The 18,224-nt window shown below is 40.8% G+C and overlaps 1 protein-coding gene across 4 annotated transcripts in view; it reads left to right on the top strand.

Annotated features, from left to right (window-relative positions):
* HOOK3 (hook microtubule tethering protein 3) overlaps positions 1–13,476 on the top strand; it is an 86,753-nt gene extending 73,277 nt beyond the window's left edge. For 2 of the 4 annotated variants that reach the window (XM_038747463.1, XM_038747461.1), the window contains 5 exons: positions 755–855; positions 1,097–1,201; positions 1,379–1,450; positions 6,424–6,560; positions 11,467–13,476. In XM_038747463.1, coding sequence (XP_038603391.1) covers positions 755–855; positions 1,097–1,201; positions 1,379–1,450; positions 6,424–6,560; positions 11,467–11,476 — 425 coding nt within the window. In that variant the 3' untranslated portion in view covers positions 11,477–13,476. Of the gene's footprint in view, positions 1–754; positions 856–1,096; positions 1,202–1,378; positions 1,451–6,423; positions 8,259–11,466 lie in introns of those variants that run through there. The other 2 variants (XM_038747464.1, XM_038747462.1) reach the window with 1 other exon arrangement.
* Positions 13,477–18,224: the final 4,748 nt, after the last annotated feature.

Raw genomic sequence — 18,224 nt, 5'->3', positions numbered from 1 at the left:
GTGATCAAGTCCAGCACTGTTAACCTTACCTCAACAGGACTGATTTTTCCATCCCTTTAATAACTTTTGATTCTCCTTCCAGTTTGGCATCATTTTTCAAGTGTGTTGCTCAAAATTGGACCCAGTACTCTGGACTGTAAGCTTGCTGTGGGGAGGGAATGTGTCTTTTATTGTTATAGTCTACTCTTCCAAGGGCGTAGTGCTCCGCACATAGTAAGCAAGCCCAGTAAGTAGCCCTAGGGGGGTAGACACTAAGGTTAACAGAAGATGCAGTGAAGAAGAGACTCCAAGAATCGTAATATGTAGGCTAAACAAAATGATAACCATCCTTTCAACCCTCATAATTCATACTGTGTAAATATATAAGACAAAGAACCAGTTATTATAGTAATAATCATGGCACTTGTTATGCGCTTACTATGCGCCAAGCAGTGTTCTAAGTACTAGAGTAGGTCCAAGCACACGGTCTGTATTCCACATGGAGCTCACGCTCTTAATACCCATTTTACAGATGAGGGAACAGGCGCAAAAAGTTGAGTGACTTGCCCACGGTCGCACAGCAGACATGTTGAGGAGTGGGATTAGAACCCAGGTCCTCCCTGACGCCTTGGTCCGTGCTTTCTCCACCGAGCCACAGTTATTTTCAAGATTGTGATTCCTTTTCAGCCAAGTGTCTCGGTGGACTGCTTGGTTGGATTTGTTGTGTCCAAAGTGTACAAGATTCGTTTTGAAATATGAGCTTTCCTCTGTGCAGCATTAAAAATCGAAGAATTACAAGAATCTTTACGGAAGAAAGAAGAGGAAATGAAGCAAATGGAAGAGCGGTATAAGAAGTATTTAGAGAAGGCCAAGAGTGTAAGTGTTTTTAGTTTTTTCTACTTGGTGGTTGTTTTAATCCGAAATCTAATTATCCTGAATCCAGTAGAAACTGTTTACAACTGGGTAAATCCTATTACTATCGGCAGTTATCAACTCAACTCTTTAGCTCAAGCACTTGGTACAGCGCTCTGCTCTACATTAGCACTCAGGTACCACTGATAGATTGATGTCCAATGCATTTCAGTTTCAAAATAATTTATGCTACTCCCTTTTTCAGGTTATCCGTACTTTAGATCCTAAACAGAATCAAGGAGCAGCTCCTGAAGTACAGGCCCTGAAGAATCAACTCCAGGAACGGGAGCGAATGTTTCATTCACTAGAGGTAATTTTACATTTCACGGAACAGAATTTCAGTGTTTCATTGCTTCATACGTAAGTCATCTGCATTGTGTAGAAGTTTCTTGTGTAATAACATGTAAAGACTTAATGTGCTTTGTTTTATGAGTGCAGTTCTACTACATTTTCAATATTTTTGAACCTTTATCCTTTTTCTTATTAGAAAGAATATGAGAAAACAAAAAGTCAAAGAGAGATGGAGGAGAAATTTATTGTCAGTGCCTGGTATAATATGGTAAGAAATAATAATATGCTTCCAAATGGGTGACCTAATCCCGATAATTTGTGTAACCTTTATTACACTTTTTTACACTTGCTCTAAGTAGCATGTCAGAAAGAAAGCCCACACTGACAAAAACTCTGTACTGTCTATGGAACAAAGAACTCGAGCTATCGATCAGTTACAGCTCTCCGCCCTATATTGGGCAAGAGAAAGTTTTCTGATATAAGCAATGTAGCCAAGAAGAAAATGGAAGGTAAATGGCCTTGGCAACACTGTCCAAGGCTATTTCTTTCTAGAGCGCTTGGAGAAAAGTCATTGCGTTAGAAGATAAATATTTGACTGCTGCATTTTTAATGCTTTTATTAAATGCTTACCATGTGCCAAGCACTGTACTCAGCGCTGGGGTAGATGCAGGTTTCCACCGGGGCTCGGATTCTGAGTGGCAGGGAGAAGTCGTCCCCATTTTACTAGTGAGGTAACTGAGGCACAGAGAAATGAAGTGACTAGCCCAAGGTCCCACAGCAGACAAGTGGCAGAGCTGGGATTAGAATTAGAATCAGTTGCCCTCTGATTCTTAGGGCCTTGCTCTTTCCATTAGGCCATGCTTTTTCTTATGCTTACTTCCTTGGATTCAGCTGAGCTTCAGAGCAGTCCTACCGTTAAATTAGCTTCCAAACCAAGATGTGACAACCCCTCCAAGCCGCAGAGACAATTTTAATAATATACCGGTTGGAGTTTCCAGATAAACGATTTCAGTGCTGTTCTGCAGAATAATGATAGAAGTAATAATTGTGGTATTTGTTAGGCGCTTACTGTGTGTCGACCACTGCTGGGATAGGTGCACGTTAATTAGGTCGGACACAGTCCCTGTCCCAAGTGGATTTCACAGTCTTAGTAGAAGGGAGGACAGGTAATAATAATTATGGTACTTTCATTCATTCATTCAATCTTATTTATTGAGCGCTTCCTGTGTGCAGAGCACTGTACTAAGCGCTTGGGAAGTACAAGTTGGCAACATATAGAGACGGTACCTACCCAACAGTGGGCTCACAGTCTAGAAGGGGGACGTACTTACTTTGTGTCAAGCACTGTTGTAAGTGCTAAGGTAGATACAAGTTCATTCATTCAATCGTATTTATTGAGCGCTTACTGTGTGCAGAGCACTGTACTAAGCGCTTGGGAAGTACAAGTTTGCAACATATAGAGACGGTCCCTAGCCAACAGCGGGCTCACAGTCTGGAAGAAGTTAATCAGGTTGGACACAGTCCCTGTCTCACCTTGGGCTCCCACTCTTAGTCCCCATTTTTTTTATAGTTGAGGTAGTTGAGGCCTAGAGAAGGTAAGTGATTTGCCCAAGGTCACGCAGCAGACATGTCGCCGAGCCAGGATTAGAACCCAGGTCCTTCTGACTCCAGGCCCATGCTCTATCCACTAAGCCGAGCTGCTCTCTAGCCCCCATTTTACAGTTGAGGAAACTGAAGCCCAGAGCATTTCAGTGACTTGCCCAAGGTCCCACAGCAAGCAGTTGCCAGGGCTGGGAAAGGCTATGACTTCATATACACATTAAATCTGTTGGGGAACAAGATTTCCACCCATTCCCCAGCGTCCCCGACAAAACTTCGTGGGTGAGTAGTTATGAGTATTGGGGCTTCTGACCTTCTTTGGTGAATCACCCCTTCATTCATTCTTTGCCAAAAGTTCCTTTTGTCCCCTATTTTGCTCTTTCTCTGCCTGTACTTCTGTATATAATTGTAATCTACTTTTTGACTTTTCTTCTCGGTCCATTTCATATATGTTAGATAATTTATTAACAGCTTAGTTAAATTTCAACTGCTCTAGCCGTGTAATTGTATAATTTATTCCACAGCCTCCCTCTGTTTCCATTTATGCAGTAATGGTTAGCAGTGTGGCTTGGAAGGAGCACATAGGTGTGGTGTTCAGGGGACCTGGATTCTGATCCTGACTCCTCCATTTACGAGCTCTGTCACCTGGGCAAGTCACTTAACTTCTCTGTAACTCAGTTTCCTCATCTGCAAAATGGAGAGAAAATACCCGTTCCCCCTCCCATATAGATCATCAGTCCCAAATGGAGTTAGGACTGTATTCGCCCTGATTTTCTTGTATTTACCCACCACTTAATATTGCTTGAGATTGGAGAACAGAGAGTAGGTTGGCTTTAGAGGAGCGAGGTGTGTGGATGGGGCTGTAAGAGGAAACTGGTGAGAGCGAGAGAGCTGATTGAAGATCAAAAGCTGGTGGTAAGGAGTTTCATTTTGAGGTGAGTAATAATAATAATGGTATTTGTTAAGCACTCACTATGGGCAAGGCACTGTACTAAGCGTTGGGATGAATACAAGCAAATCAGGTTGGACAGAGTCCCTGTCCCACATGGGGCTCACAGTCCTAATCCCCATTTCCCGGATGAGGTATCCGAGGCACAGAGAAGTTAAGTGACATGCCCAAGGTCACACAGCAGACAAGTGGCAGAGCTGGGATTAGAACCCAGGGCCCTCCGGCTCCCAGAGCAGTGCTACATCCAGTAGGCCACGCTGCTTCTCTGTGGAGGTGGATGGGCAACCATCGAAGGTTTCTGAGGAGTAGGGAGATACGGACTGAACGTTTTTGTAGGAAAAGGATTTGGGCAGCAGAATGAAGTGGGGACTGGAGAGGGGAGAGATAGGAGGGAAGGAGGTCAGCAGAGAGGCAAATGTAGTAGTCAAAGTATGATATAAGTGCTTGTATCACTGTGGTAGCAATTTGGAGAAGAAAGGGTGGATTCTAGAGATGATGTGAAGGTAGAACCAACAGGCTTTTGTGACTGAGTGAATGTGTTGGGTTGAATGAGAGAGATGAAACTGTAAGCTCGTTGTGGGCAGGGAATGTGTCAGTTTATTGCTATAGTATACTCTCCCAAGTGTTTGGTACGGTGCTTTGGACACAGGAAGCGCTCAATAGATGCAATTGAATAAACGAATGAATAAAGGTTAATATCAAGGTTATAGGCTTGTGAGACAGGAGAAATGTTGGTGATGTCTACAGTGATAGAAAAGTCGGCGGAGAACGGCGTTTGAGTTGGAACGTGTTTTGGACATGTTAAGTTTGAGATGTCAGCAGGTCAGTCAGGTAGAGAAGTCCTGAAGGCAGGAGGAAATGTGAGACTACAGAGGAGAGAGGCCAGAACTGGAGAGGTAGATGTGTGGAAATAGTAGTTGAAGCCATTCATTCAATTCAGTCATATTGATTGAGCGCTTACTGTGTGCAGAGCGCTGTACTAAGCGCTGGGAAAGTCCAAGTCGGCAACGTATAGAGACGGTCCCTACCCAGCAACGGGCTCCCAGTCTAGAAGGGGAAGACAGACAAGGGTGTGGTGTAGATGAAGAATAGAAGGGAACCGAGAACTGAGCCCTGAGGGCCTCACACGATTAGATGGTGGGAGGCAGAGGAGGAACCCGCAATAGCGACTGAGATAATTTGCTATGGGTTTTATTCATTTGCCGTTTCTGAATTCTAGTATGGCAGTGTCCACATCCGTACCCTCCTTTTAGCTGGTTTTAAAGTGACGTTGTAGACTGAACTTTACCATTATTTTTTCTTGAGCTTAAGGAGAGATTAGAATCTTTTGGCTCCGTTGTTTTGCTTCTCCTTGGGTTCTCACTGTCCTCCGTGGAAGGCAACATCTCTCTTAGCATTTGTGGATCTTTTGTGCTTGACTGGTCCGATGCCTGCCTTCTTTCCTAGCTCCTCTTTCCTTGCCGTCTTTACGAAGCATAGGCTACTGTTTTCACTAACTTTCTCTTCAGTTAATCAGGTGATCTGGAGTGCCATTTTTCCTCACCTGCCCCTTTTTTCTGTTATTTCAGAAGTAAACTCCAAGGTGTTTTTCTTAAGATATCAGAGATATCTGAGTCCCTCACCCAGAGTGGATTGTCACTGTTTTACTAGTTTGAACCCCCTTAAATTGAAGGTACTCACCAGGATATGAGCCCCACTTCCTTCCTAGCTAGACCTATATTCTCCCCTTTTTCTCTAGAAATCTGTTTTTGCTTCTTGAGAAGCAGTGTGGCTTAGTGGATAGAGCATGGACCTGACAGAAGGTCATGGGTTCTAATCCCGGCTTGGCCACTTGCTTCCTGTGTGATCTTGGGCAAGTCACCTAACATCTCTGTGCCTGTTACCTCATCTGTAAAGTGGGGATTGAGACTGTGAGCCCCACATGGGACAGGGGCTGTGTTCAACCTGATTTGCCCGTATCCACCCCAGCATTTAGTGCAGTGCTTGGCACATAGTAAGTGCTTAACGAATGCCATAATTATTATTATTATTATTATCGTTATTATTCGTAGTGGGACCACCAGATATTATGCCATCAAGAGCTTTATTAGTTTGTTTCAAAACTCAAGCCAAACAGGAGTGAGAGATGACAGGACGGCGGTATGTATTGTCCCTCCTGGGACCTTCTGGCTTCACAAATGGATAATAAGCCCGTGCATATTTACCCTCAAAAGGAGTCCTGTGATTTATAAATATTCTGATCTTTGTAAAGAAATGCTAATCAGCTGATTAAATGCATTCAGTGCCACTTGTTTAAAGGAGTCCTGTGATTTATCAATATTCTGATCTTTGTAAAGAAATGCTAATCAGCCGATTAAAGGCATTAAATGCCACTCGTTTTTTTCTTCCAATCATTGAAAAATGAATGCTGCAGCGAAGCATGATTGAGTTGGGGAAAATTGCTTTAGTAAACTCGCATCCCAGGTTCATCGCTTCGTTATTGCAAATTTGGAAAATTGAGCAGTTCTGGGGTTTTTTTTTTTGTCTGCCCTCAAGTTATTCAATGAAAGTCTTTGCGTTGTTGAACTCTGTCATGATTTCAGCTGTTGGGTCTGATGATAAGCAAGGGAGAAATCGGCCCGGAGAAGCCAGGGTTGAAGCCGTTGGATTTTCCGTAAGCGTGGATTTACTTGGTTCGTCTTTGTCTTTTCCAGGGAATGACCCTACATAAAAAAGCAGCCGAAGACAGACTCGCTAGTACGGGTTCAGGGCAGTCCTTCCTGGCTCGGCAAAGGCAGGCCACCAGCACCAGAAGATCCTACCCCGGCCACGTGCAGCCGGCCACGGCCAGGTAGAGAAGACTTGCCGATAGAAAAATAACCACCGAGGGAGGGTTCATGGCGTACTCCTGGTGCACGTAACAACATTTCAGGAAACCCAGCCAGCTTTGTGTCTCTCTGCCCCATGTTTAATACTCAGTTATTTTGCATTTCAGGAATTTCTTTTTTTCTATAACCGATCTGTAATCTTTCAGTTCCTTTTGGTCTGATTTCTGGAGTCTTTTGATGCCTTTTCATGTGCCAAAATTTTAAAGATGCCCAAGGGAGAGCGGTGGCATCTCTTACCTGAGACCCAATGATGTAGGCTTTGTATTGCAGTTAAATCTCCTGTTGATAATTGAGATACAATTTCTACTCATTGCGCCTCTCTGTTGCCATGCTTTAGAAGGATTTCTTTGTTTAAAGGGAATTAGTCTTTTTATGATGTAACAAACTGTTTTACTTTGGGAAAAGCCCTTTAAAGATACGCGTGATTATTGCATGGAACCATCGCTAAAGGTTTTTTGAAGAGACTTCAGTGCGTTGGCCGAGGAGCTTACCCAGATCTTATCGGTGACGCCTGATTGAATTGTCCTGAGGAAAGTGAGCCTCCTCTTTCATGATCTGGTTCCTCTGTTAATATTAAGCATTAATAACGAAGCAGAATGACTTTGGAGACCCAAGATTGTTCTTTGGTATTTTTTAAAAACAAATATAGTTTCATGTATTGCCTTATCTATTGTTTGCTGGCAAAAGTAAATGTTTATCATAGATATCAAAAACAACACAAAAATCCAAGAAGCCTGGCTTTTCTTGATTGTCGCATCGTACGTTTTAATGAAGGCATTTATTTAACTGTTTACTAATTTTGGAATACCGCAGTTGCTGGGGTTCACTCACCAAGTAAGAAGCGGGTACCTATGCTAATAATTTCAGTTATCCTCCACAGCTAAAGGATCCTTATAAATATTTTGGCAAGAATAGTTTTACCTTTTAAGCAATTTTGGTTGCTCGCAGTGTTGAAGATTGTCACTCATTGTTTTACTTAAATCACACCCATCCCTTTATCAGTATCCATAACATATTAATGAGCACCTTTCCTTTGGTCAGTTGGTAGGTGAGTAGCCTCCTCTGTTAATATCCTTAAGAGGTTTTTATCTGTGAAGAACTTTATAGGCTTCATGTAGGTTTTGTGCCATTCCACTTTTTCCGAGGAAAAAAATACCTTTCCCTTAATTCATCTGAGTCTACCAATCCAGGATCTTGTTGTTTTTTTATGTTTCTCAATATACCCCACGTATGCTCCAAAAGTGCTTACGTTCATGACAAACAGATTGTAATACGCAATTGCTAACATCGACTACTGATTGTAAGTCTCTATGATTGTAAGGCACATCGACTGAGGTGCTATAATTTAAGTACATGGTCGTATCATTATAAAAGTATATGCATAAAATCCGCTCTTCCATGTAAAACTGTGTGAAATTAATTTAAATTCAGCTGCGTTATTATAAACAGTTTCATTCTTCAGGATGACCCATTTTAATGAATATATGTATGGCAAAATATCTATACAGGGAGTGATTTTAAGAGGTCCACCCAGTATAAAAATCAATTTTTCGGACGTTCATGTTAACAGATTGGTGATTTTGGGCAGGCCACATATAATTACGTGTCTGAGATTATCATCATCATCATCATCAATCGTATTTATTGAGCCCTTACTATGTGCAGAGCACTGCCCTAAGCGCTTGGGAAGTATAAATTGGCAACATATAGAGACAGTCCCTACCCAACAGTGGGCTCACAGTCTAAAAGATTACATTCAAATACCTTAAAATCCAGCTGATCTAGAGACAAACCCCACCAACCTAAGTTATTTGAAAATGCTTGCTTAATTTTATCATTTAATTGATTAATCCTCATTTGGATTTTTTTAAGTAATTCAAATAATTTATTTATAGCGTAGTGTTCCCTTTAATGTATAATACACCTTACGAAGTTTGTGAGCATTGAAAACAATTGTCTGTCCTGTGATCCCATACATAAAAATGAGGTGGTTTTCAGTGTATAGAGAATACTGAATCATTGAATTTGAGCTCTCACTTCTCCAATCTGTACCCAAACCTTAGAAATACTGACTAGTAGTATCTTTTTATTTTCCTCGTAGTGGTCTGGTTTAGAAAGTTTCCTCCCAGCTGAACCTAGACATGATTGTTTTATGTGTATATTTGACCTTCTTAGTCGAGGTTCTGACCCTGACCCAAATTCATTTTTGCTTTTCTGCTAAAAACCTTGGAGAGGCGTGAAACAGCGTTGGTTGGTAGTAACTTGACCCGGGCCTGCCACACATAGCATTCTAGATTGCGTAGAAGATCAGTGCTTTATCTTTATTAAATACCTGGCATTCCCATGGAAAAATGGTTTTCTTGGAGTAGAGGCTTACCACTCTTTCCAGGAACAATCCGTCGAATTTATCTGACTCCAACAGTGATTATATAAATAAGCATTTTGAAGTGAGGATGCGAATGTATCTAGCACAGATTTGATTTCCGGTTAAAATAGTCGATAATTAAAATTTCCGTAAAGATTTGACCTGGACAACATATTCAAAGGGCTTTTAGGTTAAGGATAATGTGGGCTGCTTTGTGAAAGAATTGAGAATATTGAGTAGTTTGCGTTTAATCTTGGTTTTCGAATAATCGTCCCCTCCCCTTCCCTTCTAAAACTTTTAAATGGAGTTGGAAAGACTCCAAACCTGTTGGGAGGAATTTTATTACTGATATTTCCTTGGCAACTTTGGTATGCTTTGCTTTTGTATTTACAGTTGTAAGTTTGACATGTCATGAATGTACTTAGTTCATTGCATCACATCGTATCTATAAAATCCATTGCAGTATTTGAAAGAAATTCCGCCTAATAAAATTTGGTGTAAATAACGCCCCCCCCCCCAAAAACACAGGATTTGAGAACTTGAATAAGAGCCAGGATTCTAAATCTTCTTTCTGACAGACTTGCTCCCTCCAGATCCTTCCCTGGAGAAGACCATTAGACTTTCTCTGTCAATTTCCTATCGTATGAAATATAATTAATAATCTCTTATTAGTGGTTTGTAAATAGGCTGACACAGTATGTATAAATGCTTCACTAAGTATAATTATCTTTGTTTTTTAGAAATTCCATGAGTTGTTGATGTCTGATGTCACCGATTTTTTTTTTTAAGGAGCGATTCTGATAGAAAAAAGACAGTATTATATTTGGGGAGGGGTGGACTGTTTAGGGCAGGTGACTGAATTATTCAAAGATCCTATCTTCATCCTTGGAACTAGAAAGCAAAAAGGAACCTAAAAATGGAAATCAAAATCATTTATATGAAATTAGGTTTCTCTATAAACTCTTTTTTCCAGAATGTTTTCGTGAAAATCAGGAGCTCTTAAAGGAAAGCATGCAAGAAAATCAGTTAATGTCACCTTAAAGTTTGAATAATATCTATTTGTATACGTTTAACCATTTTGAGAAAACCTATTTCACCTTTATCCTTGTGAAGTCGGTCACTTTTAAGCATGATGTAGCTCTTTTCGGAAAAATGGGTCAACATAGGCCAAGGCTCATTACCGTCTTTACCGTTGACTACACTCACAACCTACTAAGATTGATTAAATGCAGTGATAATAAGGATAATGTTGTCCTTTAAAAAGGGGGGAAATCTATTTGAGAATTAGGAACATTTCATTTGTAACTGCCTTTTCCTTTAAATTTGTGGGGGTTCATTTTCTGGCTTGTTTCTCCTGCAATCCCAAGAACTGTTCATCCTTGTCGTAGAATACTTTTTGAGTGTCTACGTGATGTATGGCACTGTTCTAGGGTGCTACTAGTCTTTCTCATGGAAAGAGTTATAAAAGGAAATTGGAACGGGAGCTTTATTGCCAGGAATTCTCGTATCTCAAGCTGTGGGTACTACATTGCGTGGAAATGGCCTGTCTTTTATATTTTTATTTCCTGGCAGATCTGCTTCTGCACCATCGTAGCTCCTACTTCTCTCTTGGAGGGTGCTACATAGAATGATCAAGAATAAGAAGTTATTAACTTTAAACTGTCCAGAAATCCTGATGAAATACAAATGCATCACTTGTTCCTTTCCCAGGTGGTTACGCACCTATCACGTGGACGTTGACATGATGGAAATACGTAATCCCAGAATGAGACATATTCTGGAACACAAGCCCTACCCTTAAAAATATGCTTCAAACTATTTGAATTACATAAAATCAATCACAGACTACCTCCAGGTGTGTCATAAACTTGCTCACCCTCACGAGAAATCTGAATCCTCTCACCCTTGTCTATGGATTCGGGTTTTGGTCAGAAACCACCACCTAGTTAGGCCAAAATTTAGCAAAATATCAGCGGAATAGTTTTGTCTTGGAAACTTAAAAGAAGGGGATGATCTAATTTTTTTTCAGGGATTAAGAAAAGAATGACTATTCAGATCAGAACAGACGTATCTGTAGATGCTTTTTCACTAAACTATGGGGAGAAGTTCGGGGATTTGGATAGCTGTATTGCAAGGGTGTTTTCATTAGAAACTGCCATTTTACTGATGTAGCATTGTTCTCTCAACAATAAGCCCATCTTGACATTATAAAGAAGGATTCAGGGTGTTACTGAGTAATTTGGAGGAATGGGAAGTAACCTTTTAGTGTAAGCTATATTATTTTTCCACTTCTTGTGACGATCAAAAATTAGTGGACAAGGTTAGGACAGTGAAGTTTCCTTGTTTTCCCACACAGCAAACGGATCTGTTTCCTATTCAGCATCATGGAATTGTCAAGATGGCAGCTTATTTGGTTGTTAACCCTATTTTCTTATATAAAACACTTTTTTAGAGATTTACTCTTCTTTGTAATTATAGTGATTATATTCTATTTTATATTACAGGACTGTTTGACTGTCTAGGGAAGAAAAGTCTGAATGTGTCTGTCTTCTAATTTTTGACTTTCTATAAAGCATATTTAAATAATCCGGTGTATGCTCCTTTTATTGAAATTGTTGACAACATTTGTCAGTTTTAGGGGATTATTTTTCAAGAGGAAAACATTAGGATCGAATGCCTAATTTTCTACAAGTTTAAACGATATACTGGTGAGACAGAATTTCTCAGCAGTGTCAAAATGATCAGGTTAAAGTAAAACAGCAGTAATTTTCCACCAAAAGGAAGTGACCGTGTTTTTTTTAATAAAATGCAGACATGTATAGCGTATCGTGATGCTTCTGTATGAAACGTTTAAAAATGTTGTAGGGAAGGACAGTCAGGTTTAGCAGTGGATATAAGAATGTAATTATCAGCTAAGTTGAAGCTTACGAAATGGATCTAAAACTATATTTAGAGTGGTCCAGATTCATATTCTTCCCTCTGTCTTCAGTGACATAAGTGAATTAGTTGTCTCTCTCTCCCTCCATCTCTGCCCAAAAAGAAAAGATGGTAGCATAAGAATTTTGGTTATCCTGTGACAAGGTATCCTTCCGACCTACTGCTGTAACCCTCTACCTTTGGCATTACCCCAAAGTAGATGAGTGACAGATGCTGGTATTAGAGCAGACTATCAAGGCTTTCGGTGAAACCATCCACATTAGAAGTGCAGCCCTTACAACGCACACAGCCTTTTTGCGCGAGCTGTCATCTTTGCTCCATCAGTTCATCCTTGAGATACTGAGATTGTAATGTGCGCAATAAAAACAAGTGACAGTAGTGTGGACTGAGATGCCTGGAATCAATTTATAAACTCCAGGCTAAGAATTTGGATGCTGGGTACTGGAGCCTGCCCGGCCAAGCGTAAGGACTTCTGTCTTCATTCTCTTTGTTTAGTAGGGCACCCATCCAGATCTTGTGTCTCCTTTTCATCCCCCAGTATTCACAATTTGTCCTTTCCTTCTATCCAGAAGCTTTACCCGTGTCGCGTGTGTAACGGAATACTGATGTACCATAGGCAGGTGGGAACCTTAGGCTGTTATTTTTCTCCACCTGCCGACTTCTTTCTCTCCAGAAGAAAATTCAGTTCCTTTTTCTCTGCCCCTCAGTACTTCTTCGTAGCGTCCTTTGTTACTTGTGCATTAAGTGCACTGCTGCCGAAAGTCAGATCAGTTTGCCTGGTTTATCCTGTTGCTCCGTTTTCTTCTTCGTTGACTATTGTTTATCTCTTTTCCACCGTGAAATGGGTTGACGTTTGATGCCCACGTCCCCATTCCGATAACCCAGGCTTTTCCTTATGAAGTTAGCCCCAGGTCTCACGCTTGAGGTGTTGGAGACAACTGCTGAGAAGAAAACCTCAATCAGAAAGGCAGAAAGGAGACCTTTCAGTGGAGTAAAACCGCCAGAGCTCCTGGGATGACTGCAGTGGGTAGGGTCATGAGTACGGTGCCGAAAAGCGGGCAGGTAGGTTGAGATCCCCTGCCCACTTTTAAAAGTGTACAGTGTATATGAAGTGGAGAGATCCTTAGAAGTGAGAAGAAAGGGATCATGTTGTGGAAAAGGGAAGGGTGACTTCAAATATGAATATGGTCAAGCAGTGTCATTTTCAAATATTTGTATTTATATATTAACAACCATATATAAACTATTCCCTCAATATATATACACATATTCATTTGCAGAATCAGATAAACTTTTTAAATGTACTTCAGGTTCTTTTTGAAACTACTTGTAGCGACTGTACCTGGTATTTTTACCTTCCATGCTCAGTGCACTTTACAAATATTGTAACGTACCAGTGAGATAGGGACTCGTCCTTTCTAATTTTTTTCATGATTCTATAAATGTCTTCCTTTCCCTCCCCAAAACTAGGTCACTAAGTTAAGAGACTAGGTCACTAAGTTAAGAGATCAAGGCATAGTGAATAAGAGCACATACCTGGGAGTCGGAAGGTCGTGGGTTCTAATCCCGGCTCTGCCACTTGTTTGCTCTGTGACCTTGGACAAGTCACTTCACTTCTGTGCCTCAGTTATCTCACCTGTAAAATGGGGATTGAGACCGTGAGCCCCACACTGGGCAGGGACTATGTCCAACCCAATTTGCTTGTATCCACCCCAGTGCTCAGTACAGTGCCTGGCTTAGAGTAAGCATTTAACAAATACCAAAATTATTAAAAGAGATGTCAAGGTCAGGACTACAAGATGAGCTTTACTTTTTGAAAGGAATATCTTAATAGGGTCTCAGATAAAATTTAAAATGTGGAGAACTTTGGGTCCTTGATTCCTTGATTCCAAACATCCATCTCTAATTAGTCTATTAGCAATAGCAATTAGTCTATTTAAATAGCACAGCCAATTGGCTTAAGGCTGATTTCACTATAATTTGATCAAAGCAATTTTGCCCAACTCCATTTGGACTCGGTAGCAGTTTCTGGTTCCACATGTCAGTTTAAGCTCCCTTATTCAATTCGAAGTACGAAAACACTCTCCTTCAGTTAAAAAAAATCCCGAAACTTAGGTACGATTTGCCCTTTCTTACCTGTGTCAGTTAAATTTCGCAAAAGACATCTCTTTTGAGGCATGCATGAAGGACTCCCCACCCAAGGGCAATTTCCTAACACTCAAATTCAGCAGGCAGTGGTCACGGATAAGGTTTATTTGCCATCCAGGAGGGGCCCATGTTTCATAATAAATGCTATCATTATTATGGTGGCGAAAGGTTCACAGGTAGTGAAGCCCCCAGACCACAGTGAACTCCAAATTTTATAGTTAGCTCTCACACACAGCCACCTTTATACCTGATTGCCCTCTTTCATGTTCAGTATCCCGATGTGCACAAGTACCTAAAACACGCACACCTTGTCCCTCTGCTCAGTGCAGACTGTCCCGGGCCTTTCTCCAAAAGACCCCGAGAGCGGGATTCTGGCCCGTTGCGGGGTCTTCGGCTTCCTGATGACCCCTAGCACTTCTTGGCTCCTTCCCAGCGCTTCGAACAGTGCTCGGCACATCGTAAGCACTTAACAAATACCGTCATTATTATTTTCATTACTCCCTATGGCTCTCTGGACTCCGGGTTAACTTCTTTTGGGCCTGTTACTTACAGGACCCTTTCTGGTTGCTCCGTGCTAGGTTGCAGGGCCCATTAGAGGAGCAGCACGGCGTAGTGGGTAGGGCACGGGCCTAGGAATCAAGGTCATGGGTTCTAATCCTGGATCTGCCGCACATCAGCCGTGCGGCCTTGGGCAAGCCAGGTCACTACTCTGTGCCTCAGTTATTTCATCTGTAAAACGGGGATGAGGACTGTGAGCCCTGTGTGGGGGACATTGTGTCCAACTGGATGTGCTTGTATCCACCCCAGCTCTTTGTACAGTTCCTGGCACATTAGTAAGCACTTAACAAATACCATTATTATTATTATTAATAATAGTGGCCTGAGTGAAATTAATCACTTAAGTTCATTTTCACATTGCCTTTTGATAAAAGATTGCTTCCCATAGCTTCACTCTCTCGCTCTCTCTCACCCACATGAGCCATCCTCACTTTAAGCAGCCTACAACGCCAACATAAACTCTTACAGAATACCCATAATAAGGAGGAATTTTACGTAGCAAAGCAGTTCTCTGCCAGAATTCTGGAATTGTCATCTGCCTGATTAGAAATTAAGGCACATTGCTATTCATTCAATCGTATTTATTGAGCACTTACTGTGTGCAGAGCACTGTAGTAAGCGCTTGGGAAGTACAAGTTGGCAACATATAGAGACGGCCCCTACCCAACCACGGGCTCACAGTCTAGAAATCCTTTTTAGGTCAGAGGATTGAAAAGTGGAAATTTGTTTCCGACTATAACCTGTTCTGTCAAGCTCTGTTTTTTAAGACTGTGCTCTATTTCCCTTTATCCAGAAGGTGTCCTTTTGTGGTTTTTGTTAAGCGCTCACTACATGTCAAACACTGTTCTCAGCGCTGAGGTAGGTACACGTTAATTAGGTTTTACAGAGTCTCTGTCTCACATGGGGCTCAGTCTCTTACCTTCACTATGCTTAGCTCACAAAGGGAGACAAAATGCAACATGATTTCTTTTACTTCATAAATATCCTCTTGATTTTTAAGATTTTTTAGATGGGTAAATAGAGTGATTCTAGAAAGCTTTTTAGATTGGTAGAGTGATTCTGGAAAGCTTGGGTGAAGACCTATTTCATTTTGCTGTGTTTTAGGATTGAGGCAATTCATGAGAGAATGAGAATTCCTCAATCAGTAGCCTCTCCTCTTATTTTATGAGTAGCTGCAGGGAAGATGGAAATATCTGTTTTGAGATATGGGCGAGATTACTGTCTCTTAGAGTCCATTCAGATATCTAACCTAGATTACTTAATTTCTTCCGATGGAAACTCCTTAGCCGCCGTACCTGGAGAACAAATTAGAATCACTTCATCCAGCCGTAGGTAACCCTGAGAAGCAGTTTAAAGAAAATTGGACCTGAAAATTCTTTTTGGTTAAAAAGAAATCCTTATATATATATATATATATAAAGTGCAGTCTTCCAAATGCACGGACTTTGGGCACGGTTAGAATATAATTACTTCTTTTCTGACAAGATTTAAGTCTGTTATTACAGGAGGTGAGTGTCCCCAAGGGAGGAAGGGGGTCAATAACCGAAGTTTTTAGAGGTCAGAAAGGATAGCTCATTTATTCCTAGTTTTGAAACTCATCCCAAATCTCAACAAAAGCAGCATTTGCCCTCCTGTTCTAAGATATTTTTAAAGGTGCCTTTCTATGATCACGTGGGCCTGGTCTCGTATTAAAGTTTTCTAAGCATTTCATTATCATCATCATCAATCGTATTTATTGAGCGCTTACTGTGTGCAGAGCACTGTACTAAGCGCTTGGGAAGTACAAGTTGGCAACATTATCCTAAGAGGTTTTTTTTAATTAAGTCAGTTAGCCAGATTCATGTCTTCTGAGCAATTGCATAGTAGTCTTGAACAATTTTCATTTCTGCTAGTGATGTCCAGCTTGGTAACTACTTTCTCTTAATTCGCGATCAGTCAGTGGTATTTATTGAGCACCAACTGTGTGCAGAGCACTGTACTAAGCGCTTGATGTATTTGCAGTGGTGTATTTTCATGATTTGTGTGATTTCTCAACTAGCAACTGAGTGCACGACAACGCGTCACCCGAATTTTTCCTGGTTTCTAATGCTTTCTGTCTCTCTGACAAACCTTCCTAGCCGTCCCCCCGCACCTTCTCCGTTTGTTCCCAAAGGTTCGTGTTATTTGTGACCTCTGAAAAGCAATTTTCAGCTATAAGTTATGACTTAACTGGGGTTAAGGAGCACATCATAATTTAACATTTTATTAACCTACTCTGCATGAAGCGAATTTTGAATGTTCTAATTGCAGTTAGTGAACACATCTTTAGGTGCTAATGTAATAACATGGCTATCGCACTTGCGTTCTTTACAGAGTCTACCCTGATGTATCTTGGAAGGCTTTTAGTGGAAAAAGGTAGACTTTAAGCATTCTTTCAGGTTAACTTGGTGCTTAGTCAACCCATTTACAGTGGTTTAGCATTTGGCTATCGCAGTTTCATCAGAGAAACAATAGATTTGAACCAATGCAGTCCAACCTGAAGAGGGAATTATAAAATACCTATATGAGAATAGTAAGTACAGGAATATTTTGTAATTTTTGACATTTTTCTGGATGATCTAATATGAATTTGAATCAAAAAATAACATTTCTGTTACACTTTCATTCTTAGAAAGATTCTTCAAATCACTAGCAGCATAGTGAGGATAAAGAGTATCACACTGATTGCCTTTATTATTGGGTCCTTTGAACTTTCCTGAGGTTTGCTTTCATCCTTCAACAAGTCTTAATTTCCATATGCACTAAATAGTGACTTAGTAGGATTCGACTCTTGTGGCCGGTAAGAGTGTTTAATGCTTTCGGGAAAAATACACTTTCAGAACTGTAAGCATTTTTAGTGCTTCAGCATCTACCAGATGTTTGCACTGCCTTATTTTGGTTATTTTTTGGATACGGAGTCTCGGAAAGACTTCCAGCTTGAGCTATTACTTTGCCTTACTCTGGCTTTGATCTTTTATAGTACGGATACTGTAGTAGAAAAAAATCCCATGCAGCAAGATCTTTTTTGCTATTCAGTAGTTGAAAAACATTTCAACTGAAAGATAACTTAAAACAGTGGATTTGGAATTGGGTATTCAATTCCGGTTCTTCAAGTAGCCCATATTTCAGTCTTTAAGTGTTCTATACTCAGCAGTAAATATCGGGGTCCTTGACTGTTGGACCTGCAGCCTCCATCTCGTCGTCCCTTGCTAAATCGCAGTTACTGCCTCGACTGTTCTCATGCCATCCTGGGGGTCAAATTTAAATTCCTAAATCTGTCACTGTTCATCGAAAAAGGGAGAACGTTTTAATAAGATATAGAGCTTTTTTTTTTATCTTAACCAAATCTATATCGGATTGGCTGCAGATTCCAGTAACACTGTGACGGATTCCAAGCATGCTTCCCAATTTGTTACTTATTCTGTCCTGATTATGCTCAGTTATGCCGCTGGTTTTTATTTCCTGAGCAGTAACTTTTTATGGCAATCCTCAGTTACAAATTAACTAAATCACCCACACATGTGTCCGGGAAAGCACCAGAGAATGGACGTTCAGCATGTTAACACCTCATCTGCTTCCCTTTGAGGTCATTTATTCCTTT

The sequence above is a fragment of the Tachyglossus aculeatus genome, chromosome 5 (genome assembly GCF_015852505.1).
Source record: "Tachyglossus aculeatus isolate mTacAcu1 chromosome 5, mTacAcu1.pri, whole genome shotgun sequence".
Classification (NCBI taxonomy): Eukaryota; Metazoa; Chordata; class Mammalia; order Monotremata; family Tachyglossidae; genus Tachyglossus; species Tachyglossus aculeatus.
This window is presented reverse-complemented; position numbering and strand designations above follow the sequence as displayed.